At 40.1% G+C, this 26,667-nt stretch overlaps 1 protein-coding gene across 1 annotated transcript in view; it reads left to right on the top strand.

Moving 5' to 3' along the window:
* MAP4K5 (mitogen-activated protein kinase kinase kinase kinase 5) overlaps positions 1 to 26,667 on the top strand; it is a 72,137-nt gene that overhangs the window by 35,410 nt on the left and 10,060 nt on the right. The window contains exons 4-28 of the mRNA XM_074909013.1: positions 1,813 to 1,903; positions 3,060 to 3,124; positions 4,234 to 4,289; positions 5,507 to 5,554; positions 5,649 to 5,691; positions 7,428 to 7,500; positions 8,437 to 8,568; positions 9,091 to 9,153; positions 10,464 to 10,545; positions 11,186 to 11,302; positions 11,638 to 11,716; positions 12,729 to 12,787; positions 13,833 to 13,897; positions 17,225 to 17,267; positions 17,744 to 17,897; positions 18,456 to 18,553; positions 18,647 to 18,688; positions 19,323 to 19,407; positions 19,498 to 19,577; positions 23,184 to 23,244; positions 24,200 to 24,202; positions 24,291 to 24,405; positions 24,556 to 24,614; positions 25,950 to 26,053; positions 26,436 to 26,613. Coding sequence (XP_074765114.1) covers positions 1,813 to 1,903; positions 3,060 to 3,124; positions 4,234 to 4,289; positions 5,507 to 5,554; positions 5,649 to 5,691; positions 7,428 to 7,500; positions 8,437 to 8,568; positions 9,091 to 9,153; positions 10,464 to 10,545; positions 11,186 to 11,302; positions 11,638 to 11,716; positions 12,729 to 12,787; positions 13,833 to 13,897; positions 17,225 to 17,267; positions 17,744 to 17,897; positions 18,456 to 18,553; positions 18,647 to 18,688; positions 19,323 to 19,407; positions 19,498 to 19,577; positions 23,184 to 23,244; positions 24,200 to 24,202; positions 24,291 to 24,405; positions 24,556 to 24,614; positions 25,950 to 26,053; positions 26,436 to 26,613 — 1,995 coding nt within the window. The remainder of the gene's footprint in view (positions 1 to 1,812; positions 1,904 to 3,059; positions 3,125 to 4,233; positions 4,290 to 5,506; positions 5,555 to 5,648; positions 5,692 to 7,427; positions 7,501 to 8,436; positions 8,569 to 9,090; positions 9,154 to 10,463; positions 10,546 to 11,185; positions 11,303 to 11,637; positions 11,717 to 12,728; positions 12,788 to 13,832; positions 13,898 to 17,224; positions 17,268 to 17,743; positions 17,898 to 18,455; positions 18,554 to 18,646; positions 18,689 to 19,322; positions 19,408 to 19,497; positions 19,578 to 23,183; positions 23,245 to 24,199; positions 24,203 to 24,290; positions 24,406 to 24,555; positions 24,615 to 25,949; positions 26,054 to 26,435; positions 26,614 to 26,667) is intronic.

Consider the following 26,667-nt stretch of genomic DNA (forward strand, 5'->3'; position numbering starts at 1 on the left):
AGCCCTTGAGTATCTACTGAAATCAGTCAGGGATGTGTTCATAAAAGTGTGTTCCCTCCTACCTTTGTATTGCCTAGTTATTAAGTAAAAGTCAGGTAATCATCGAGATGTAAAGGTTGTGATCGTATGGAAATCGTTATACCAAATTGGCACTTCTTTTGCTTTATCTTTAAACATCTATGTACTGGTGTGTGTATGGAGAGCTGGGATTTCCAGTGTGTCCCGTGGGCACCAGTGACACCATCGCTCAGGGAAGTTGCTCCAAAGCACTGCAAGTGAAAACATCTATTTTTTAAGAGTTTATTAAAAATATTAGCTACACTGTGACTTTTTAAATTAACACGTGAAGAATCCAAAAAAAATTTACAGCAGTGCTTGAGACCTCTTGGACTTGTCAAAATCCTATGAATTAAGGAGAGCGGTACAAAGCAGTATGTTTTCTGGATTGCACATCCATGACTTTGATAGCAGGAGATAACTTTTGCTAGCAATAATTTAAACAAAAATAAACATACACGGCATTTTTTTTCTTTGAGAGAACATGGCAGCTACCATACTGTCTGGAGCAGCATTTTATCTAAAACCTTTATCTAAATTCTAGTCTTTCATGTCTTGGAAGCTGTTCCATTTCTGTTCATGCCAAAGAAAGAGTAAAGGTAGTAACATATAAAATATATCTGTGTGTGATCACAAAGCAGACACGTGTCTAGGATGGTCTAACAGGCTGATTTTTGCAGTGTTGCTCTTCAGAGGGAGGCTGTCCAGCCGTGCTGATGTTATATGATGTGTCACTGCTGGTGTTCCGGCTGATCCTCCGGAGCTGGCTGATCCCTGGGCTGGGTGTAAGGAGCTGCAGGGAGACAGAGCGGCCGTGTTTGAGCTCTAGATTCTGGGGAGAACATCCTCTGTTTGGAAATTCCCTTAGTGGGATTTAATACAAGTCTACCAGTTCTTTTCCTAGCTCTCAGATATTTCAGTTTGCTTCATTGCGTCTATACAGTTGTGATTTTTTTTTAAACTTATGACAGCTTTTAGCCTTTAAAGTGGCAGAAACACAGGCTATTGCTCTGGTCATAATATATTTGATATATATTTTCCAGCAGAATTTTTTTCTTTTTTGCAAAGGGTATTTAGGATGTGCAAATGTGCTTATGTAGCTGTCTTCATCCAAAAACGTACTTATGACAAGGCAGTCAGTCTGTGTTGAGGACTTTTGCTTCTCTTCTGAGTCAGCGGTGGCTGAGTGGGCGTGCAGGCCATATGCTCTACCAGAGTCGTTTTGAAATTAAATACTTCTAATAAAGAGCCTATGGTATGTGATCTCTTCTGGTCGCAGGCAAGGGACTCTGGAATTAGCTTGCAGCAATCTTTCCTTCGTTGCTGGGACCCTCGTGCTGTGAGCACCATGTCCCGGTAAAGCGACCTCAGCTCCAGGGGGGCTGCTCCCGAGTTCCCTCCTGCGCTCCCGTCCCTCCGTGGGATCCCTTGGCCGCTTTTTCAGAGCGCTCTGGGTGCACACTGAGCTGTCTTAACTGATGGATTGTGTTCAGGCCACCAGGTCAGCCCTTCTCTGTTGGCCTTTTAAGAAATATTTGTGTCTCATGCAAAGGATGTAATAAAGAATGCAAACTGAAAGGGTGATGTGTGTAGATAACTCCTGCTGAACAGGCTGGTGTGCTGGAAAGCCCTCATGGAGGGCTTAGCGATTACCCGGGCCTGTGGCTTGTTTTTATGAGTTACGTGCACACTTTCAGATCTCTTTGAATTGTTTAGTTTCGTGTGATGTAACTGTGGCTGCTTACTGTTTTTCAGGAGACGACTTTTCATTGATACAGCAAGAAATATATATGGTTAAAGAGTGCAAACATTGCAACATAGTCGCCTATTTTGGGAGCTATCTCAGGTAAACCCCACTCTTAGACCTGCATTTCTGCTGATTCTTTCCTAAGACAACGCCAAGTCTTGTTCAGTACTTATATCCTCTCAGTGTTCTTCTCTAGCTTGAATTCCCTTTGGTTCCCAGTTGGCTTTAAAAAAAAAAAAGGTGACTAATACTTTGTTTTCTCTGCTGGCCAAAAGGCTGGAATATTTTTATCACTAGGAACAGAAAGAAATTTTTCCCCTAGAGACTCTTGCAACATATCCAATCCTACTCACTTTTGGGGCAGATTTTAAAGGTTTACCACTTCTAACATAAAACAAGCTCGTTATTTATCTAAAAGCAATTCTGCTCAAGATACTTTATTTAATGGTAGTCTTGTGTGCTGTGGAAGTATAGCCAGCGAGTTGTAAGAGCAAAACACTAAAAGTGAGCTGCTGGTAATAATATTTTTCATAATTCTGGTGTAACAGATGCGACATACTGAGAGGCAGAAACAAGGTGATGCCAGCTGGCTGCATCTTCAGGTGCACACATTAAATGTTATACAGAAAGCTGGGGAATATTTTCCATTTCTGTGGAGCGCTGCCATTTATCAGTTGACTCTGTGGGAATATATATCACCACTTTGCCTGTTTGGTCTTTTTCTATGAGGCTTCATCTTTAGATTTCTTGGAGGGCTGCTTTTTTTAAGTAATCTGTCCAGCCCAAATGGACTTCAACTGGGACAAACTGGCTACATTTTTAAATCCCCAGTACCCCTTTTGGAGGCCATGAAGAGTTTTTTAGATATAATTAGGTAATTTCAATTTAAGATTGAACCTGTGAGTTTAGTGTGTTATCTAATCTTGCTGATAGCAGATAAACTGCATTGCTTCTGCACCTTCTTTATTGCAGTTAGGAGGGCAGAGTTAAAGTGAAACCTTTTAGGTCTGATAACATTTAAAGACTTCTCAGTGACTTTGGCATAAAATTTTCGTTTTGATAGGTGAGAATTTATACCGACGTTATTAATAAATAACATGTAAAATGGGTAACTGCTTGTCATGTGTCAAAATGTATATTTTTAACAACAAATGATCAAGACCAATAGACACTACTTTAAATAATCATTATTAACTCTGTTCTGTATACAGATCAATCAGCTTCTGATGCCTGTGTTTTAACTTTCTTTTGATAGCCGTGAGAAGCTGTGGATATGCATGGAATACTGCGGTGGGGGATCCCTCCAAGATATTTACCATGGTACTTTGAAACTTATTTTTTAACATTTGTACCTTTTGGAAGCTTTCTGCAAAGAAGAAAAATAAACAATAACAGGGAACGGTTGGTACTGGCCAGGCACCCACATGGGGTTTTTTTCTTAGGGCATGAACAGTGGTTTTTAGCTACAGTCAACCCATTTTGTTGAGAGCACTTTTCAAATATGGTGATTGTCACTTTGGGCTAATACCCTGTCATTCTAGGGCAGAACATGCTTTATTTTTTAAACATCACACTTTATTTTTCTCCACAATGCTTCAGGGGCTGACCCGACTAATTTGAGCTACTCCAGAGCTCTTCAGTAACTACAGTTGCTCTGCATCGGGAGCTCGCCTGCCTCTTGGCTTCTCCCAGCTCATGTCTCTGAGTACCATATGCAGAAGCAGGTTATCTGTTTTCTGGAAAAAGGGCCTCTAAAAAGTTCACAACCAGAAATCACTCTTAACTGGATACGGAGACTGTACATGGTGTGGGAAATCTCAAAATTTGATCTTTAAAGGGTAAAAATTACTCATTCCCACTCCTGTGCAAAACCGTACACTCTTTTATTATTATTTTCCTCTCTGAGGTTTCATCTAGAGTTGCTGATTCTGTAGAAGAATTTATTGGAAAACCAGTCTGGGGACTTGCTCTGCCTTTAAATGATAACATGGAGTTTTTGAATACTTTCTGCTTTATTTTTCAGCCAGTTAGAATTCTTTTAAAGCTATTTGTACTAAGCCCCATAGGCCTCTAGTATAGAACATTGCCATTCCTAATATTAAAAAATTAGCAGAAGACACTGTTTTTTATCTTCCTCAGAATACAACGTACTACATTACTACAAAGACACTTGTGAAATGATAATTAGGTTTCTGTCAAAGCAGGTTTTCTAGCTGCGGGTATTGTCTTCTGTTATTGTGCTGCTGCTTTTACAGAAAGCCTTTCTGTAAAACAAGCAAACAAACCCCTCTTCTCAGCTCAATGTAAAATACAGTTCATGTAAAATCAGTCTTTACGTTTTGCATGGAGATACTACTTTTTGGTGCTTCACAATGTTCTTTATGTGTCTTATATTGTAGACTTACATACTTTTTAATCTTTATTTTCAGTAACAGGACCTCTGTCAGAGTTACAAATTGCATATGTATGCAGAGAAACTTTACAGGTACTGTACTTCTGCAGGTATACAATAAAGTGTTTGCTGCATGTACAGAAAGTAGATACAGAAGATGATTTTACAAAGTGCTGCAGTATCATCACTTACATTTGTAAGCACTGGGAATCCAGCTGAAACCAATTAACCAGTGTTAATCTATTAGTTGCCATATTGTAAATAAAAATCAGCGAGAAACTCCAGTAATGCACTGCAAATATTTGCTTAAAATCATTGTCAGAGCAGTGCTGCTTTCGCAAAGGGGTTTACACAAGAGCAGGCATCGCTGTAGCTCTCACTACAGGACCAAAATGCTAAAACTCAGTCCTGCTCCTGTTTCTTTGGTGACCCTCTTGGTTTCAGGGAGACATGGAGGAAAAGTCTTTGCAGGCTGTGACCACAATGTTGTCTGGGCTATTTTCATCCATGTTCTAGCACAGTGATTCGGAGCAGCAGTTGTTTGGGACAAATTTTTGAATCTTGTTGCAGAAAACAGCTAATACCTAGTAAGTGAGGGTAAGTAGCTTAGTAATGAAAAAAAATTGCACATTTAAAACTGCCTGCTTGATCCGTGTCAGTAAATTCTAATAATTTGTAGAGGAAAAAGACTGCAACCACATGAGAAAAATTCTGTTTTGTGATTGCTAATAACTGTAGAAATGCAAGATAAGGGGATGCTGGCAGCTTGTTTTTTAAAAGAACTTTTCTTTCCCCCACTTTTTGTATCCACGAATAATTACGTGAGAGGATCAGGGGGATGCACACCTTTCCCTGAAGCGGTGGCTGAACGGGTCACTGCCAGAGGCAGGGGTGTAGACCCGAGAACTAATAATCTGCTTGGCAGTTCTGCTCCTCAGCTCTTCTTAGTGCAGGGACTTGTCTTGCTGGAAGCACAGCTTAAAGGGTAGACACCTGCTTGTTGAAACCTTCAAGACTTCAAAAATGTAGTAAATTTTAATAAAGGGAAAAGGTGATCTATCTTGAGGTTTGTTTTGAAAATACACGCAGATATATGTAAAACGTTACACCGTGACTGGTTTAAACAAGACTTCACATGTATTGGCTGGAGCTGGGAGAGATGAGGAACAGAATCCAGCATACCTCTTAAGTGCAAATCTCAAATTTCTCCACTCTCAAATAAAATACATTGAGTAATTTAAATGTATTAAATGGGACTGGCTTTGCAGCGTTAACAGCAAAATGATGCGTTGTGTCTCTCTTATTTCCAGGGTCTTGCTTATTTGCATATGAAGGGAAAAATGCATAGAGATATAAAGGTAACTTGGAACTTCGAAAAACTTATCTTAAACTTTCTAGTGCAGAAAAATATTGATGATAAAGATTTGTAACTTCCTCTTTATTACGTTTTAGGGTGCAAATATTCTACTAACAGACCACGGAGATGTTAAATTAGGTAAGTTGCCTGATTTTAATAATAAGACAGAAGGCAAATGGGAATAGTTTCATTTGATCAGCCAAAAGCTACAGTACCAGCTGGGATACTTGTGACTTCGCAAGTTGCTTTTTACTTTTATCATTCCATTAAGACAAAAATATAACTACAACGTAGAGACCATGCCTCCAAAGAAGAATATTCAGCTTCTGTAAGGCTTTGTTTTGTGTTGAACAGCACATGCACACCAAAGATTGAGCTTACTAGAGATGATAAAGCATAATACAGCAGATCTCCTGTATAGTTGCAGTCAGGTTTTTTGGATATAGTTCTTGGTGGCATCAACATTTTGGTGTTCCACTGTAGGATGTTCTTATTCTTATTTGGGGCAATAGTTGACGATAGAACGTGTGTATCCATGGGCTGGTGTACGTATGAGATGAGAAGTTTTGCATTCTATCAGGAAGTTGCAGATACTTTCTTTTTTCCAACCGCCAAGTCTTGAAGCCTCCCATTTGCCTGGAATTTGCCAGGTTGGGGTTACCTGGGTATCAACATGTTTGTTCCTAACCAGAATGGCAGTTGTCCCTCAGAGCCTCCAAGCATCCACGGTGTGAGGCAGCGTCTCCTGAGCCTGGCAGCCTGTGGGGTCTGATCCTGGCTGTGCCTCTAGCCCAGTGTTTGACGTTGGGCATTTCCACGCAGGTGTGGAAGTGGAAGCTCTCCTCCTCTGCAAGCACTGAGGTCTACAGATGAAAACTCAGAAGAGATCTGTCTGACTGGCTTCCTCCAGTGACACGTTGCACTGAGTGCAGCACAAACAGGCTGAATCTCTTGTGATCTGAGTGTGCTGCCTTCAAAACCCTTATCTGCTTGTCTGACACTTCACAGGAGTTTATGTGTGGTTAGAGCTCTGCAGGAAGCAGGGAGCTGACATCCCGGGCGAAGAAATGGGATGCTCATCATCTCACTGTGTCCAGTGTCAGAATCAGGGCGGTTATGCATTAGCTGCACTGCTGCTCTTCAGAAAATTTGTGTAGTTCAACATGTTTACTCCCCTGTGGTGAATCAGGAGTGCTGTGCTAGGAAAGTACAGCTTTTTAAAGAAGGGAAAAATTTAAGGAAAAAAAAAAAAAAGTCTTGAAACTGCTAGGAGATTCCACTAACTACATTAAACTCGGGTCATGCACTGATGCTTTCCTCTAGCCTGCTAAGCTAGTTAGATTTGCCCACAATTATCCTCCGGCTATCATACTACAAATGCAATAAAAATAAAAAGAACTTAAATGATTTTTGGCTCCGCAAGACCACCTGATTATCTGCAGCTCTGAGAGCAAAGGATTATTGTCCCCTAGACAGTCTCCAGAAATGAAAACAGATGGCCCCCCGCAGCTCCTCCATAAGTAACACAGAAATAGTACCGTTTCCAAAGCGTGATGCTTTTTTTCCTCTTGGATATTAAATTGAATATCCACTAAATTTTCTGAGGTTGCTTGGTTGCTGTATTGTGAGATGGAAAAATAGCTAGGAAAGGAACGGGCTCGTGAGTGAGCTGTGTGTAAAAACTGAACTTTGCAATTTGAAGTCATGTCTGAAGACATAAGCTGATCTCATTATTACTCTTTTAACTGTTGAAGCTTAATGAATTTTTAATTTGGATGACAGACATGATTGTTCTTTCATAATGTGCTACTTCCTAGAGTAGAATTGGGGTCTTAAAATGAGATTTCTAAGTCTATGATAATTTTATTTTCCAGCTGACTTCGGTGTAGCAGCAAAAATAACAGCCACCATTGCGAAGAGGAAATCGTTTATTGGTACCCCTTACTGGTAATAAACTGGTTTGATTGCTATGATTGTATGCAAAGATAAGTCTGTATTTATGCCAGGAATTCCAAAATACACACACTGAAGCATACACACACATTTTTAAATGTACATAACAATTGCATAAATTCCCTTTCTTCAAAGTAAAATGCCCAAAGGGTAAAAACCTGGGAAGCACTGATTGTAGCTGATGTGTTGCTGTAAGACAAGCTACCTGATACTTGAGGCAGGATTGCTGTTTCTCACAGTTTTATTAATGCAGAATATTCTGCCCTTTTTCTGGATGCCTAATGGTCATTTAGTTTCTCAGTAACTCCTTACACTTTTAGTGAATAAACTAAACAATGTCTTTTTGATTTCTGTGCAGAAAGAGTTGTGAAGGAAAATAGATGTGAAACTATTTTGTGAACATCTCTACTGGTTAATGTCTGTACAAGACAGCATTGAATATGCAAATATATCATTGTAAATCTTGAGCTGGATTATATATGCAAATGGAACTGCTGTTGGTTTCTGGCATTACTGTGATGCAGTTGAGATGCCCAGGGCAGTATTCTTGGTATAGGCTGAACACTTATGTACAGCTTAATCCAGACAATGGCTTTTAATTATTTGCTGCTCTCTTTATCCTGTTGGAGAAGGAGGACTGAGGGCAGGAAGATTATCGGGTCGTTAAAGCATTTCACCAGGAATCATGACACTGGTTCTATTCCTAGCACTGCTGTCCAGCCTGTGACCTTGGGTGAAACCCATCACCCCTGTGCTTCTGTGCTCCCCTACCGTCGGCCGAGGGAGGGGGGACATCAGGCTTTTCCCTGACTCACGCTCTTTGGGGGGGTTTCTGCTCTAGGGTTATATGAAGAGCTGTGTGCTCCCGCGTGCGGGCGCTGATTCGGAAACGGCTGGTGCTCTCATTGAACGATGCCTTTGCTTTTAAAGGATGGCTCCAGAAGTTGCAGCGGTGGAAAAGAACGGTGGATACAACCAGCTCTGCGATATCTGGGCGGTTGGCATCACAGCGATTGAACTTGCAGAGCTTCAGCCACCCATGTTTGATCTTCACCCGATGAGGTCTGCTGGCTGGGGAGCTTGCTCATCTCCAGGGTCCTCTTCAGTGCCAGTAGACACAGTTTAACCTTCTCCATAGCTCAGACCTAAGAAAATCACACTTGGATTCCTTCCTCAAACGTCAGCTTTCTGCATGAGCTGTGTCAGCTTTTAAGACATTAGTTTGAAGCTACAGGCTTAAATTTAGAATTGAAATGGTCATTGAAATTTTTAATTTAAAAAAAAAAAACACCCCAAACTTTGTAGTGTCAACAACAATGTGATAAAGAACAGGTGCAGTAGATCACTGGAGAAGCTGTAGCCTTGTATTTAACAGGATTATGCATGACGATAAGAAGATCTTATTTAAAGATAAGAAAATCAACAGCTTTACTGTGTCTGTCCTCTAACACAGTATAGACTATAATCCAGTTTCACCAGTATGACTCTTACCATACAGTAATAATTCAAAGTGTTTAGATATTAGAATGAAATTAATTTTTTTTTTTTTACCATATAAGAACATTATTCTTCCTTTACTTCTAGGGCCTTGTTTTTAATGTCGAAAAGTAATTTTCAACCACCAAAGCTAAAGGAAAAAGCAAAATGGTACGTTAAACTCCTTTCTTTGTTCAATATTTTGTAGATAAATAGGTGAAAAAACTATTTGTCATTATTGAAGAAGGGAGGCACTGAAAAGTAGTGTGTGCTAGTTTTAAACTTGGGAACCTGAGAGGTGATTTCACTTACAGGAAGTTCCACTGAGAAACTAGTTGTTTTCTGTAGGTGTCTGAAAGCAAACGAGAGGGTTCAGGTCCAGCAGCAGATGTTTTCTGACATGACAGAAAAGCAGGAGTATGGGACAGGATGAGCCCTACTTACATAAATTGATCCCTGCCAGTGATCCAGAGGGAAATGAGACCTCCCTTCTTCAGTCCTTGTATGTTCTAGGAAGAAAAATTACTTTATCCCTTTCCCTTAATTCCTATTATAGGGTATTTGCCACTCTTAAGGGGACAGGTAATTGTTCAATCCTTTCATGATTTCTTTAACCTGTGATACCATCCTAGTGCCTCCAGGATTTTGTACCACACTTACTAACATTTTATTTATGAGACTCAAAACAATTCTGGTATGCGGGATTTTTTGCTCATCATGCTGCTGTACAGTCTTTTTACCTTGAGGTGTTTGGGTGGCCAGATGGAGAGGAAGGGAGAAAACATTTCTAAGTGCATGTTTCCTGTATTGAAACTGCTCAGTGTAACCCCAGCCAATGCACTTTACTCCTCCAGTGCTGCCTTCTCAGATGTTGAGACTAGAAGAGGAAATGTCTTTTGTAACATGACTTGAAAGCGAGCAGACTTGGGCTAATATTGTCCCCAGAGAGGCATAGTAACACAAATGCAATTGTGAGAAAAATGCTTGAAAAAATTGTAGGTCTGGTCATAACTCAGATCTAAAAAGAGGTGATATGACACAGACGCCTAAGTTGTTCTGGAAATAGCAACAAAGCATTTTAAAGAGTAAGTTGAATCTCTGTCTAGAATTTTGTATTTTATTTTCCTACCTGTAGCCAAGAACAGTGACATTTGTAGGTTTGCCTAGATTTTGAGGGTTTACTGGGTATATCATTCATCATTTTTATTTCTGATACCTAATTCTGTAACAGCTGAAACTGGAAAAAGTTGAAATAACACCATTCAGGTTTGGTTTATTTTCTGTACCAAAATTTTTCCCTGCAAGTGCCATGAGTTGAATGGGATTTTTCCTACTTTGTTAACTTGGAACTGTAATTATTCAGTGAGGTACCTGGATGACATTCTAATTTAGCACATCCTTTTGTAATTTGTTGAGTAACTGTGTTAAAATAAAAAATATCTTCTTGGAAAATTAAACGTAAAACCTCATTTTTCTTTAAGGTCATCAACATTCCATAATTTTGTCAAAATAGCACTTACAAAAAATCCAAAGAAGAGACCGACAGCAGACAGACTCCTTTCTGTAAGTAACTTGGAACATTTAATGACATCAGTAAGAAATCTCTTGCTTCAAAGTAATCAACAGATCGATAGGAAAGCAAACTGGAACAATTTTCTTTCTCTGATTGTACAACACGGGTGGTGAAATCTGAAGGAAAGGCATTGGTCAATTGTAGGAAGTATCAAGAATTTGTGGAGTATCAAGATTTTTATACAATTTATGGTAGGAAGAATTACAGAAATTTGCTTCGTGTTCTGTCTTCAGCCTTGTCCTTTCTGCAGGTGGGGGTGTCAGCCTCTTAGATATAGCTGCATAGATGTTGACCCTTCCTATCACCCAAATAGAAAAAAAATGCCTTTAGCAGTTGTTTATGTATCTATTTCTGCCTTCTTAAACTTGACTGAACTACTACTGTAAAAAAAATGGAAGTTAATGTGTAATTGTTTGACTCAGTGTTTAATTTCCATTTTACAAGTGGCCAAAATGATAGTGTTTCCATGCTTATGGAGGGCTTAGAAAGTCTAGCCATTAGGGAGTCATTAAACAAATACCCAAGCCCCTAGTAAGCAGGCAAAATTCAGTGGCATTCTATATTGGATGTTTATTAATGGAAGTTACACATCAGTTCCATATTATAACTTGTTCTTTTCTGCGGTTCTAGCATAGCTTTGTAGGACAGCCTGGTCTTTCAAGATCTTTAGCAGTTGAGCTGTTGGACAAAGTTAATAATCCTGACAACCATACACACTACAGTGAAGTTGATGATGATGATTTTGAGGTGAGGACATCTTTTATTTTTTGTCTTTAGGTAAAACTAGGCTTTAAATATCCTGCTTTGCTTTGGAAATATTACAGCTTGACAATTTTAGAGCTCTGTTTGTAGAGTTACCATGCAGGAGAAGCCAGGAAATACTGCCACAGCACTTGTCACACTTACTTGTGGGTGCATAGAAGGATCCTGTGCGGGGCTGTGTGGGGCTTGGCCAAAGGCAGGGCGTGTTGCAGTACGTGACTGCAGCAGCCATTCTTTCTCCTTGTTGGTCTGTTTGTTGATTGAGATCCAACAGAAGGCCACGTGACTTTCCTCAGCTTTTCTGTTTCTAACCCTTGCAGCCTCACTCCGTTATCCGCCATACGATTCGTTCTACGAACAGGAACATTAGAGCAGAAAGAACAGCATCAGAGATAAACTGTAAGTTCCTGGTGTGCTTTGCCCATTTTGTGGTGGTGGTTCCATCCTCTCACCGATGGAGGATGTTGGTGTCATTCTTCTGTTGTGTTCCTTGGAAAGTCTCTTACGGTGTTAGTACATTTGAGAAACAAAACTAGAAGAAAAGAGCACATATGTGTGAATCTTCAGTCATACTTTTTCCAAAACCAAAGTGAAAACTTGCATATTTTTCTGTAGTTTCGTTCTGTCTCATTGCTGCATCATAATGTTTATGTGGAAACCTTGCATGACCAGCATGGCCTTTCAGCTCTGACTTCTGTCAGACCCTACAGTTTTAAACTAATAACACACAAACATCAGGAAACGAGAGCGAGTTGATAATTAGGAAGGCATCTTTTCACACGAGTACGTTGAATGTCATGGTGTGATGAGAAAATACAGAAAAAACATAGCATTTTGTGTTTCTCTGCACATTGTTTTAAGTTCCTAAATGAAACCTTTTCTTGACCCCGATGGAGCATTTGTGATTGCAATTGTCCTCACCAGGGTGCATGTTAACATAATGCCTTTGCTTTTATTCTAACCTTTTCTTTTAAAAACAATATTAATACACTACTCAGATCTAAGTTGAAATTTTGAGGGTAGAAATGATCCTTCTCCAGGTTTGGATCTTTTGTCGTGTAAACGCTCTCTGCTCCTCTGCATCATGTACATCACACTTTTAGGAAGCTTGCTCTTAAAAAGCCTCTTTCTTCTCTTTCACATGTATTGAAAGTAACATGTGGTTATGTAGTTACGTTTTAGTGTACTTTCATATAATGACTTGGTATTTATTTTTGGTCTGTTTCTTTCTTGTGGGTTTTATATTTGCAAATTTAAGCATTTACACAATAACACTGATACTTAAGTGATGGTCATATTTTATAGGCAAATAAGGGTTGTGTACATAATATTTAGATCTGTTACAACATGTGTTTCACTGTAGTAAGTATTGAAATGTATGTATTAAATTTGAAAATGTAATTTTTTGTAGTTGATAAGCTGCAGTTTGAGCCCCCTCTACGGAAAGAAACAGAAGCTCGGGATGAAATAGTAAGGACAGATTTATTTATTTTTTTCCTTCATTTATTAAAATCATAGTGTCTTCACTGTGTTGTGGTTCAACTCTTAAGTATTATGTCTCTGAAGTACAAAGTAATGGGAAGACAACTCTTTGTCCCCAGACAATTGCCACATTTTAAAGAAAATTAATTGCCCTCTGTGTGTTGTGTGGAGAGTCATGCTCAGATGAAAAAGAAAAAATGACATGTGCCAATTAATTTGATAAAGTGAAGAGGCCCTTCTGCATTTCAGTCCCTGATCTTCCCATCATCAGGGTTTATTTGCTGCTTGTTTCTTGGAAAGCTGCCAGCTTGCCTGCAGCCGGTTTTGCCCCCTGTGAGCTGCTGCTGTTTGTTCCAGCCCTCTGCAGTTTACTGCAGATCAGCTAATTAATGTTCTTTGGGCTTGCTGTGTGCCTGTGCACACAAGGGCTTCATTTTTTAATAAGTGTTGTGAATAGCAACAGCTGCTGTTAATTTGGATTTGGAGACGTTAGTGCTCAGCACTCTAGAGAAACCCCATTCCTATTTTTTACAGCTGTACTCCAGTTCACCAGGTAGGTACGAGTTCATCTTTTTTTGAATGTGACTGATTCAATTTATACGTGTTGTTACGGTGAGGTCCCCTCAGTGCCATGTCTAGTGACAGGAATGATCCCAGCCTCTGCTGGTGGCGTCTCAGATGAGTTTGGAGGTGGCTGCAGCATGTTCTCTTGCTGGAAGAGTGTCTTGGAAGTGCCTTCTGTGAAAAATCCTTACAGAGTTTTTACCATAAAACTTTCATTTTACTTATTGCCACTTGATACTGGCATTATATCATTTCCAGATGCTGCTTTCAAGTCTGAGTCTTAAGAAGACAGCTTTTCAATAGATGCTTTATAATTAGATTGGAAAGCATCATTCCACTTCGGAATTTTATTTTACTGCTTACGGGTCATTGTGCAGGGCTTGAGAATCTCTCAGGCCTCTTCACGTGCTGTGGATAAGGTACTTCAGTTTGACAGGGGGAAAAAAAATGAAAATTTCTGCATCTTCAGGTTGTGGCAGCTGGCGCTGACTTTGCTTCGCATTGGAATCCTTTTGTTGATGGTGGGAGCAGCAAGTAAGTACCAAGTTTAAAAACATATTTTATTTCTGTGATTTAATATGAAAATACACTCTGAAAGAAAAATTGAGCTATGGTGGAAAAAAATCAAACCATAAGCCTTAATCCACTTTAATATTCACAAAGTTAAAGGAGATTTTGCCCAGTATACAGTTCTTCTGCAGTTGGTTCATCATTCTCTTGTGGAATAGGTTTTAATCTCTTTTAACAGCAAACAGTAGTTTGTTTTAAATCTGTTGTAGCTCCCCAGCTGTAGATGGGGAGTGAAGTGTAAATGTATGGCCAGCACACTGAAATAACACAGCCAAAGTCAAATTTTCTGAAACAAAGCTGGTAACCTTGCAAGGGCTGAGCTCAGGATCCCGCGCTGGCCTTGCACTTCTCTTCTGAGCCGTGGCTGTGGTTGTGACATCCTGTGGCAAAGCATGTTTGCAGCCCTGAAGTCTGGTCCTTGCAAGAAAGGGAAGGAGAAACCAGTTCTGAAGATTTGGTTTTACCAAGTTCAGTACGACGGCGTGACTGCTTCTGCTGTGGGTGTGATGAGTGTGTTCTGTAATACAGTCAGGTAGTGCTCTGGGGCGAAATGTTTTAGGTAAAGAAATGCTTTAACTGATTTCTCCTGGGATAAAGCAGATACTGGATTCTGCCTTAAAAAGCAATCTTTGAATTTGCAGTGAAAAATATGGAAGTTCAGTAACACTGACTGATGCACATACGTAGTAGGGAAAGGTGGTATTGTGGTTAAAATAATTGCTCAGCTAAAAGAGCCTGTTTCCCATCTTTATTTGGAACTGAGTAGCAGACAGTGAATTTCTTTGGCTTTTTTGCAGATAAAGTCTTGCATAAGCTGTCAGGTGACCTTACAGCCCCCTGGAAAGCTGGCCATGTCACGGAGATTGCCAGTGGTTGGGTCTTTTTAAGTTTTCTGTCCTCACTCTCACCATAGTAAAACTTCGGGGTGGCTCTCTGGGCCCTGCCTCTCCTTGTCCAGTAATGACAGCTACTGCTTTCCTTCCTCTCTCGGTTTGTTTGTGTGACCCCGATGAGCTGCAGATTGAAAGCCTTTCTGTGAGTGCTGGTTTTTCTGCAGACAGCTGGAATCTGCAGGGTCGAGGAGCAGGGAGGGAGGGGACCTCCTCCAGGCAAAACAACTTATTGATTTGCCTCTGGTTCTGGAGCGTTATTGTTTGTAGCTGTAGCAAACGTGGCTAGGGCTATCAATTGGTAAATAGATAGAGATTTAGTATTGCAAGGAGGTCAGGCAGAAAGTTTCTGGATAGTGAATCTGTGCTGCTTACTTGGAAACCACTTCCAGTTTGAAAAGATAAACAGGAAATGCATAGCTCCTCTGTCCCAGCAATTCTGAGTAATACCAGGGATGTACAGAGAGGATGTGTGCTGGGGGGTCCTTGCTTTTCATGCCCTCTGGCTTTGGTCAGAGTGAGTGCTGATTGGTATCTTCAATTCAGGAATTACTTGACTGGAAAGATGAATACCACAATGTATACCTAGTGATTTGAACTTATTTCTTGTTTTTTCTCATCCTTATTGTAGCTTTTTTTTTTTTTTTTTAATTTTCTATAATGTGAAGGTGGTTTTTGTTGATGGTTAGACTTTTAAAAATTTTTCGTTAGTTCCAAATAGTTCAAGTTGGCAACTGTCCTGCTGCTTTCCCTTCAGAAGTAACTTGTGGGAAATTTCACATTCATCCAAATTTACTTTTTCTGTAATATGCTTTTGCTTTCCTGTTCGTTACCCCTGTGGCCATCCCTCAGTGGATGGAGTGTTGGGGAATGTGGAAGGAGGTGTGAGTTGCTGGGGTACGGGGGTGTCTGCTCTGCATGCAGAGACTTGGACTGCCCCAGGCTGCTGCAGCCTGAAGAAGCCTGAGACAGCAGCTTCTCTTCCACCTCACAATTCCTAAATGCAGAAGCCTAGACTTCACAACATCACAACAGCATACTAAGGAATGCTCTTTATTGGGTTTAGATTTATGGTTTAGATTTCTTTAGATTTAATGCAGTTTACGAGCTTTTTGAAGACAGAACTTGACAATTGCCATTTTGCAAAATTTTATCAGTTTTTGTTTGGATCCTCTAGTCACAATTTCTTTTTTGACCCCAGGGTAGCTTTGAAACAAAAAATCTCACTGTAATGGGAAAGTCTGTGTCTGTAGTTACAATACTAAAGGAGGAAACCTGCCTTTGCAAAGACTTTTCTCCGTTTGTCTCTCAGTAACTTCCTCTGTTCTCATCTTTTTCTTTTTTTTTTTTTTTTTCTTTTATACTGTTATTAGGCATTTCAACAATACTTAAAATACCAGGCAGGGAAGTGAAAGATGGTGATATCTGGTATGGAAGAGAGCTTCAATGATTACTGGGGGGGTGAGGGAAAGGAAGGGATCATACTAAATGAAAAAGGGCTTAATGCAGTGAATAAGAGAAATACTGTTTTGAAAAGGACTGGGAGAAGCTTGTTATGAAACTAAATGACGTCACCCATCGGTTTAATTGCATGTGTCGACCTTAGAGCAGAGCTCTTAATTTTATAAACATTTTACCTAGGGGACTGCTTACAAAATATGGCGATGGGAGTGAAGATGTTGAAGAGTGAGTGGACCTCCTTCACGTACAGTTGTGTTCACGCCGTGCGGCTCTCGCTAAAGCAGGCAGCGTTCTGGCAAAACCTCTTTCCTTTAAAATGCAACAGGCAGCTTTGCCCCTCACAAATAAGTGAGGGCTGGTTGCACTCAAAGGTCTAACCCACGCTTGACTGTTTATCTGATCGTCAGGAGAATGTCTGCAAAGCAATGCTTTCTTCCCTCGCTCTCCTTCCTCAGGTTACCTTAAGAGTGCCTATGGAAGTGCCTAATACTTTAAAGGAGATCTTGTGTTGATGAATCCGTCAATTGTGAGCCAGGCCTGGTAGTGACAGGACGTGCAGATATTCCTGCAGAGCTCTGGTGGGGTATGTGCAGCTCCTCTGGTGCCCACACATTTGTCTGATCCAGAGCAAAAGCTGCAAACTTCACCAAACTAGTCCCCGAATGAATATTTATTTGCTAATTTCAAATACCCTTCAGTGCAGAACGCTCTATAACATTGGCATTTATGAAAGAATGTGAGTTTATCAAAAAACAACACTTCTAACAAGATTAACGTGCTTTTTTCGCTCTCTTGGACTTCTAGTTTAACCTCGTTCATGCAGTGCTGTGATCCATCTTTTCTATGCATCTAGCTGGTCTGATTTCCAGTCTGTGTTCTCAAGTGATTCTGTTTATGTTGTTGGTTTAACTAAGACAACTACTGCACCTTTTCGTTGTAGATCAACACTAAAGCGAGCAGGGCCACCTCCGCTACCTCCTAAGGTAAGAGATGATGGTTTTTAAGAGTTTTAGGTGGCAAATGCCACTTGTGCAGCCTCTGCAGTGCTTCTGTCTGATGCTCTCAGGAGGTTATAAAGTCGTATCAAATACCATCTGCTAGCAGACTTCATGCAGCCTCCTATTTTATGCTGACTTGTAGTCTGTACGGTCTCGACCTCTGGCAACTCCTGGCCTTGATTGCTGCCCTAGGCAAAGTGACTTGTAGGTATTTTCCCTCCAAAGACAGCACGCTGCGTGGGATGTGTTCTTGTTCAGCACTCTGCTTGCTGCTGTGGTTCTTCCATCAGAGAAAGAATACCTCTTAGATTATTCTGCTGTCAAACACCTTTTTTGTTGTTGTTGTTTTTGTTTGTTTTTTTTTTTGTGTACAAGCTGTCTAACTTGAATTAAACTTGTCTGAAGTTTGTGCTTCCAGGTACCATTTCCCAGGTAACCTTCACCTCTTTGGTTCATTGCAGCCAAGAATAAACAGTTATCCTGAGGAAAACCTCCCAGATGATGAGAAATGTCAGACAATAAAACATTTCCCAGACTCGCAGAACAGAGCCCCACCAGCTCACAGGAGACAAAGTATCCCTGTGTGTGGGTCTCAGAATGATTCTTCCCCCGTTGGTATGACCAGCAGCATCAGCAGCCCTGGATTGCTCACGGCCAGATACAGCGACGTAGGTAAATGTGTTACATTTCCTAAAGGTGACTTGCATCCTGTAAAAAGAAATCAGTTCTAGAATCAGCTATTTAATTTTTTTAATACGAGGTGCAGCTTTCCTTTTTACAGCTGTGCTGGTTCTCATTAGACCCATGGTGGAAACGTTCTTCCCAAAACAAGGACACTCAGTCGGGCAGTACCATTCCTGTGGTGCCTGCAGGAATAACAAAAAAACCCATGAATGTGCAGGGAGGATCATCTGTGAGGACCTTCCCACAGCTTTATTCTCAACTGTGGCCCAGAAACTGTTTGGATAATGGGAAGCCTTTATGACTGTGTAGCTCAGCACGCAGAAGAGTGGCCAGCTGTCCTTGGAAGGGTTCAGCTACCTGAGATGTATATATGGGAGTTTCAGAGCTCACTTCTCCACTAGACACAAGGGAGAGGAGAGAATAAGGCACCAAAATATTCTCTATTTCACTCTCAAGTGAGATACAAAATGTGTCTGGGCTTCTTTTCAGGAAATGGGGATGGCATGCTGAAACTCATTGAAGAAAACGTGGAAGGGCCTGGACATATCCCTCAACTGCCACGTAAAAAAGAGAAAAGAGATTTTCCTGTAAGTATGGTGACTCTTTGATTTCACTATCATATTAGCTAGCCTTACATCAGTGCGTGGGAGGTATTTTATGGTCTTTCTTTCTTCCCACAGAAGCCAGCAATCAATGGTTTACCACCAACACCGAAGGTGCTGGTAAGAAATCTCATTTGCAGTAGGACTTATTGGAAGCCTGATGTCCTGGCATCTTTCTAGTTTCAGAGAGTTTATGCTAGAATAAGCCACCAGCTCCTCTGGGGTGATTTTCTGTATCTCATAGCCAGTTACTTTTCATGTACTGAATCCACAATATTTGTCTCCTTCCTTAAAAACTTCCTTTCACCATTCAATGTGGATGTGAAGAGTTGGAGATTTCACTGGCTCTGTGAGTTGTGATCCCTGCTGGCAGTTCCTGCTTAGTGAAAAGGGGAGAGGTGGTAGTGATGTGAGGAGGTGTTACTTCAACATTTCTGCTTGTTTTCCCCTCATTATGGCATTTATATAAGCACTCAATCTTGTTCTTACCCAGTAGGTACTTAAAATTGTTCATATCATTCTGATCCCACTTGGTGTTTCTTAATGTATACAAAGTCTATGCAAAGGTTTGGAAGGTAGCATTGTAGCTTTGGGGAAGATAGAAATGCTTTGCATCAAGGCATATTAGAGTAAGTTTGTGTCTGAAAAAAGAGAGCAGCAGTGTGCACAGGTGTGTACGAAGTGGCCAAATGCCAGAAGATAAACCACTTTCTGCTGTAAACTTGTTTCAGGTTTCAGTTTTGGTGTTTTTCAGATGGGAGCATGTTTTTCCAAAGTCTTTGATGGTTGTCCTTTGAAGATTAATTGTGCAACATCATGGATACATCCAGATACTAAAGGTAAAATTATTTTAGGTTTGTATTTTAAACCCACCTGTTGCCAAAGTGGTAATGAGTGTCTGAAATAATCAATTTGTCTTCAATTTTTAGATCAGTACATTATCTTTGGCACGGAAGAAGGTATCTATACTTTGAATTTGAATGAACTTCACGAAGCAACAATGGAACAGGTGATTTGGGGGGATATTATGAAGCAAGCAAGTTTGGTATTAGAGGGGATAGATGGGATAGCAGGCTTTGTGGCATAAACTGGTTCACATCAAAGCCAGCAATGGAAAAATTCATAGTTCCACTACCTCCCTGAATTTTCTGTTGCTGCTTATGTAACACTGCTTTCAAAGGAGTGCTCTACTAAAGCATTTCTTCTTCTTCGTGGAGACAACTGGTTACCTGCCCTTTCTCTCTCCATTTCATCTCCACTAGATGGCATATTGCTTCTCCACTACCAAAGCCCTCAGCCATTGAATTTAACTGACGTTGTTACCACCAACAAATAGGCATTTGCTTCTGTTTTCTTGGGCTCTCTAACCTTTTCAAAAGCCTCTTCATTTATGCAATCATGGTACTGTTGCATTTTCTTTTTAGAGTCAGGAGTAGCAGAGTATTCTGGAAGGGATTGATACTGATAGTAAGATTTATACCTGTAGGTTTCTAAAGCTGTTCACAAAGGCACCTCAGGCCTCTAAAGAGTGTTAAATTCAGTGAAAACATGGCACAGGTCAGCAAGCAGAGCTGGCAGAGTGGGTGTATCTATGAGTAATGGTGAGAGAAGGGTGATTTCACGGAAAGGGCACTGCATAGAGATCTGTGCTTAAGAGGAGAAAGTCTGCTGCTTCTGGGAACATCGTGCTAGAGGACAAAACTCGAGAGGGACAGAAGAAAAGGGGAGGAGGTTCAGCAGGTTCAGGGAGGGGGGTAGTTTCGCACAGACAAAAGCAAGAGAAGATTATAAAGGGCTTGATGGTGAGAATTAGAAATTTGAATTCAATACGATGAGAAAATCCTTTCAAGAGAACAGAGGGTGCACCTGAATGCAGTAGAACAGCACTGAATATGAAGTTGTTTATCTCTTTGTAGCCTCAGTAGACATGGGGAACAACTACTTACTTTTATAATAAATGTCTAAAAATTGTGGTGGCAGCAGTTGGAGACCCCCTGGCCTTTTTACCTCAATTTTCTCTTTACTCTGTTAGTCAAAGCAATCTCTTTCCTTGTACATTTTCTTCCACATGCTTTTTTATCCTATTGAAAGGTTAGATATGCCAGTGGTAGGTAGAGAGAACATTCAATGCACCCCGAAGCAAAAGTTTCCTTTTCTGTGAGAGCATTCTCTGTTGGCACAAGTTGGGTGGGATCCACTTCAAACCCCAGAGGCTTTCCTGCAACACTTCTGCTGTGCTGCTTGTTTCCTTATTCGCTTTTATTCATTTTATGATTTCTCCCCACCAAATGCACATTTTTAAATGTTTCTCCAACTTCTAATTCTGATCACATCTTCCAAAGTGCTCACTGCCTCCCCAAGGTTAATATGTCACAATTCAGAGCATACTTTTATTCCCTTGTTAGTTTTTCAGTAAAAACACTGAATAGAATCAGACCAGAGAAGACACTGTGTATCTACAGGCTGTTTTTCCCTTCTATTAAATAACAAATTACTGATAGATATTCTGCTTTTATGTCCAACCAGTTGTATTTTTTTTTTTTTTCAATTTCTTCTGCCCCGTATTTTCTTATTTTGCACATGGAAATGGCACACGGGGCAAGATCCTTCACCTATGTTTCACGTTGTACTGTTTCACTGCCCCCAGCAGGGCAGTTACTCTGTTAAAGAAGGAAATTCAGATGTTCAGATACAGCCTGTTCTGCACAAGTCTGCACTAGCTGCTCTTGTTATCCTTTGGTAATTAAAAAGTATGTGGCTTGTTCCAATGCTACTCTGGCTAGCCAGTCGGTCAGACTATTTTGCAATTCCCACCGCCCTTCTTATTTGGCATAGGTAGTGTGTTTGTCCTTCTTGAGGTCCTTGTTCATCTTCCATCAGATCTTGACGATAATCATTACTGAGACCTTGGGGTTTGAGCCAGTTCTTAAGTACTGTAAAGTAAACTTGATTGGGAGCTACCGACATGAGTGTATCTAGTTGAAATAAAATGTAATGTATTCTTTTTCTGCTTCTACCCCAAGTCTCTACCCTGTTGCTGTTAACTGTAAATCATGTAGTCTTTCTTTCCTGTCAAGCAGTGGGCTTAGCCTTTTTGTTTTCCCAGTCACCACGTTTATCAACTTCTCTTATATGGGTAATTTGATTTGGATCTTAACCTTTCTTATGTTTCTTCCTTCAGGCTTATCTTGTGATTGTCTCTTCATCCTTAGCATTGCATCCTTGCTTCCACTTTCTGTATGATGTACTTGGGACTCTTCAGGCATGGGGGGGAAATGAGAAATATTGACCCATCTTGAGGTGGCTTGGAGATAGTTCATAGGGAACAACTATTTCCTTTCTCTTCCGGTGGAGACATTAAGCGAATTAAAAATAAACAGTGAGTAACTGGCTTGGAACTTTTTGCTATGGGGAGCTGCAATCGCAAGGAGTTAATTGTGAGTTCAGAGGGGAGACTGGACAAATTTATGGAGGATTAAACCATTGAAGCTCACTAAATATGTAAAGCCCATATCTGATTAAGCAGGTTTATGAGATGAAGAACTTGGTACCTGGCAGAGTTTTAGGTGAAGTATTATATACATTTTTTTTCTATGTTTTCACCATTTTTAGGAGAATTTACATCACTTTATGGTGTCTGTTGGAAATAAATATTAGGTTAGATGGGCATTTACATGAACCAGTACAATCATTCTTTTGTAGAGCCTGGATTCAAGCATCTTCTGCTGTGTTTTGCAGCAGCTTCCCTCAGTGGACCTCAGTCTGCTGTTGTCTTTTTTTAATATTCTCCTTTAGAAACAGCTTAATACTTTGAACTCCTTTTTTTCTTATTGGAAATTTTTCCTTGAGGACGACCTTACCTATGAATACTGTTCAAGAAATATAGTCTTTTTTTAAAAAAAAAAAAAAGTCCCTGTCCTTATTCTGTTGTATTTATCCATAACTTCTTTTGTTGAGACTCCCGAATGCTGTCATTTGTCATCACTTTTACCAAATTACCCTTCAGGTTGTCAAAAGGTTCTTAACTTTAAAATCTTCTCAAATCTAGACTAGCTGCTCCACAAATAACTTCTTCCCTCTGAAACAAAAGTAAGTCCCAATGCCTTCCATGAACTGTCTCTTTACAAAACATCATGCTAACGCCAATAGCCAGGCAGGTATGTCCCACAAAATACAGGATTTTGTGGTAATTCAAGATGGTCATAAAATAATAATGCCTTTTTTCCCCCTCTATTCTGACTTTTGTGGGGTTTAGCAGGTTTCTGTAGTAATGTTATCTTTCTTTCTCTGGCTCATTCCTGAGCAAGTTGTATCTTTATACCTATGGTATTCCAGTCTTGCCAGTTGTCTCACTTTGGTTCTGTGCTGCTAATTAAAAAAGAAAGAAAAAATGAATTTTGAAAACTTCAAGAGGGAAGGAATGAAAACTTTCAGACAGAGAAAAGGGCTAAGCAAGGGTCCAGAAGAGCAAATTAAAGGGGAAACTGTAGTTGCAGCTGGGACCTTTTCCAGTGTCGATCCCTGCAGGAATAGTGGTGGAGGTGGAGCAGACAGAGGAGACCACGGTTGGAAATTCCTGTTTGTTTTTATTAATGGAAATATTTTCTTTCTTCAGTTATTTCCCCGAAAGTGCACCTGGCTGTATGTTATCAATAACACCTTAATGTCCTTGTCAGGTATGTATAAGTAGAGGGGAAAATTAATAAAATTATAAATAAAGAGAAACATTTAAAGTCATAATTCAGTAAAATGTATTTTGACTGTACTGAAGTAGAAAACTGCACGTTGTTTCTTGTGTTTGTACAGGAAGTTTTGCTTCAAGAGTCTTTTAATGTGAAAGACTTCCAGTGATAAAAGTGGATGTATACAAGTAGTGGAGCCAGTTGTCTGCAGTGTCCCACCGTATTCTTTTACTTATTTATTTATTTTTAGTTAGCTTGGAAAAACTCAGCACTTGGTATTTATTTGTCAAAAAAGAGTTGCCTCTGCCAAGGCTGCAATTTGACTGAAAGTGCAAGAGTGTCCTCTTCTTTGGTCCCTGAGCTAGGAGAGTCAGAATAAGGATGGCTTTCATGTGTCAGAACAAAATCAGGAGAGGATTAACATAGGCTCATTATCAAAACGTAGCTGATATCACTCTGTGTATTGTAGGCCTGGCAGCATCTTTGGTATGAACCAGATTCAGAAGATCAGTCTACCCTAAAACAACACCAGTTTCAATCTGAAGGAGATGGAGGTGGCTGTGAAATAATGCTAATCCAGGAGATTGGTTCTTGAAAAAATAATTATTGGGTTTTTTTAATCAGTTGTCCTGGAATAGGACATTCAAGATAGGAAACCAGAGGCAGTGTGCCATGCAGACAAATTGTAGGAATGTGCCTTTAAACACGCAGGGGTTTGTGTAACACCACTTCTAGAAAACATCCTGGTACAATTAATTGTTGTTGTATAATTACAGCCTTCTAAAAATGTTTACATAAAAGTAACTTTCAGAGCGCTGCTTTAGCATTACTGAAAGGAACTTTGAGTTGAATGCCATGTCTTTTTTATATGCATTATTATTGTTGTCTTCTTTTATTTTTCTTCATAACCGGACTTGAAATATCTGACACGCGTGGTCCATTTTTCTAGAAGGTAATTTTCTATGCATACAATTTCTAAAACGTGCAGTTCTCTGCTGGAGGCATGAGTGCGATGTCAATTGTGCTTTTCTCTCTCGCAGGGAAAACGTTCCAGCTCTACTCCCATAATTTAATAGCTTTGTTTGAACAAGCCAAAAAAACAGGATTAGCTGCTCATATTCAAACCCATAGGTTTCCTGACAAAATATTACCAAGGTACAAATCTTTCACTTATAGACAATTCTTAACAAGTGAAAATTCCCATAAAAACTGATTGTAAATTGGCACCGATATTAAATTGGTAGCATGAAGAGCCTTCAACATCTCTTGTTGATGCGTATTTTTTTTTCATAATTGTTATTCCAGGAAGTTTGCCTTAACGACAAAGATCCCTGATACGAAAGGATGCCACAAATGCTGTATAGGTGAGTAGCCATTCAGTTCTGCAGGTTTTTTTTCCTGGCCTTTGTCATTGGGCATGGCATGACTTAAACTCATTTCTTTGCCATAAACTTATAGTTAATTAATTGTTCAGAAAGCCGCATGACTGCATTATTTCTTAAGGCTGTGCCTAAGTGGTGTGTAGCTTTCCTTTTAACTAACATGGGGGTCTTTTCAGCGGAAAAACGTTTTTCATATCAGCTCTTCACTTAGAAATTAGACCTTGCTGTCTAGAGCAAGGTCCAAAAGGAAACTCAGGGGATTGCCAGCAGCATGCAGCTGAGGGGTGTTGCACACTCTGTGAGAGCTGCTGAAGCTCTCGGTGACAAAGTTGATGTTTGGGGTCACTGGCTCCAGGCTGCCACCTGAGCCAACTAGTCACTGTGCCATGCAGCCTGCCTGCGAGTGCAAGGCTGCTTACAGAATCCCAGACTTGTTGCATGTACACAAAGACCCTTTCTGCTTTGTTGACCTAGATCCAACTTTTAGCAAGGCTAACTTGAAAAGAATATTTTCCACAAAAAAAGGGCTGGGCGTGAATAAAAATGATGTCAGCCTGGGGAGGAGTGAAGCCATGGCTCAAGTTCTAAGTGCACGCAAAAGTCTTAAAGCTTGTGAAGTTACAGATTTCTCTTTGGCTTCACTGACTTCCAAAAAGGCTTGGGCTTTCTGCAGAATGCATGTCCTTTTGAGAACTGGCCCTAGTACTGTGTGAACTTGTACCTTTACACTTGTAAAAATGCTTAAGCAGAGCATAAAGTGCCTAGCTGCAAGCTTGGATATCCTGTTTGGCTCATATAAAGTGCCTACACCAGGCATATTTACAGATGATTCCTGAAGTCAGGCTGGTCTTGTATCCAACAGACCTTAAAAAACCACAAACCCTTTATCGTATTATTCCATTAGTTGTCAAAGCTCACAAGAAGTTATGGACCATCTTCGCTGCTTGGGATTTTTTTTTTTTAATTTAAATCACAACTTGACCCAGACCTTTCACTCCCCCTGCTCATACAGCCCCAGGAAAAAAGTGTTACAGCTTTTCTGGCCAGTCAGCATGTGGCCTCTTTACTGGGACTCAAAGAACACTAGTGGTTATTAATTAGAAGTATAATTTAATTTTTCTGGAATGTAGCACAATATTAATCACTGTGGGTATTTGACTGGCAAGCCAGAAGGCAATTAGTGTGAAACTGATGCTATTTCTTAAATTATTTGCAAAGATAGCTGTAGGGTTGTTTTTTTTTAAAGTATGCATTGAACTTGTAGAATTTTTAAAAAGGGTTTTTTTCTGAGTTGTTTTGTTTGTTTATTTTATACAGTACGAAATCCCTACACAGGACATAAATACCTGTGTGGTGCATTGCAGTCTGGAATTGTTCTACTACAGTGGTATGAGCCAATGCAGAAATTCATGTTAATAAAGGTAAGTATTTCATTTTCATTTAGAACATTTAATCTTTATCATTATACAGTTGTTGAAATAGCCTTTCCAGAATTTGTAATGGAAAGTACATCCCAGTCTAGTGCCGTTTGTGGGTTCTGAGCACTTGAAAATCTGTCTTGACACATTTTGACTAAGAAAGTCTTGTGGCTGAAGTCAGTCAAGCGTTGGCTCAAGCTCAGTCCTAGCAATAACAGAGTAGCCTGTACCTCTGCACGACATAATATTGCTCGCAGCTCATGCTGTCTTAAAAAAGCACTCTTAGTAGCAGTGAAAAATTCTTTCATACTTTGTGCATGTTATTTTAGGCTTCTTACTTCCAAAAGGGAACTTTACAAATGCCTAACTCTTGGTTTTTTTCCAGCACTTTGATTTTCCTTTGCCAAGCCCCTTGAATGTGTTTGAAATGCTAGTGATCCCAGAGCAGGAGTACCCCATGGTCTGCGTAGCTATCAGCAAGGGCACTGAACCCAATCAGGTAGTTCAGTTTGAGACAATCAACTTGAACTCTGCTTCTTCGTGGTTTACAGAAATCGGTGCAGGTAAGACTGTTGGTCCATCTCGTGACCTTTTTATTGTCTGGTAACATTTGGATA

This window comes from Athene noctua, chromosome 6 (genome assembly GCF_965140245.1).
Source record: "Athene noctua chromosome 6, bAthNoc1.hap1.1, whole genome shotgun sequence".
Taxonomy (NCBI): domain Eukaryota; kingdom Metazoa; phylum Chordata; class Aves; order Strigiformes; family Strigidae; genus Athene; species Athene noctua.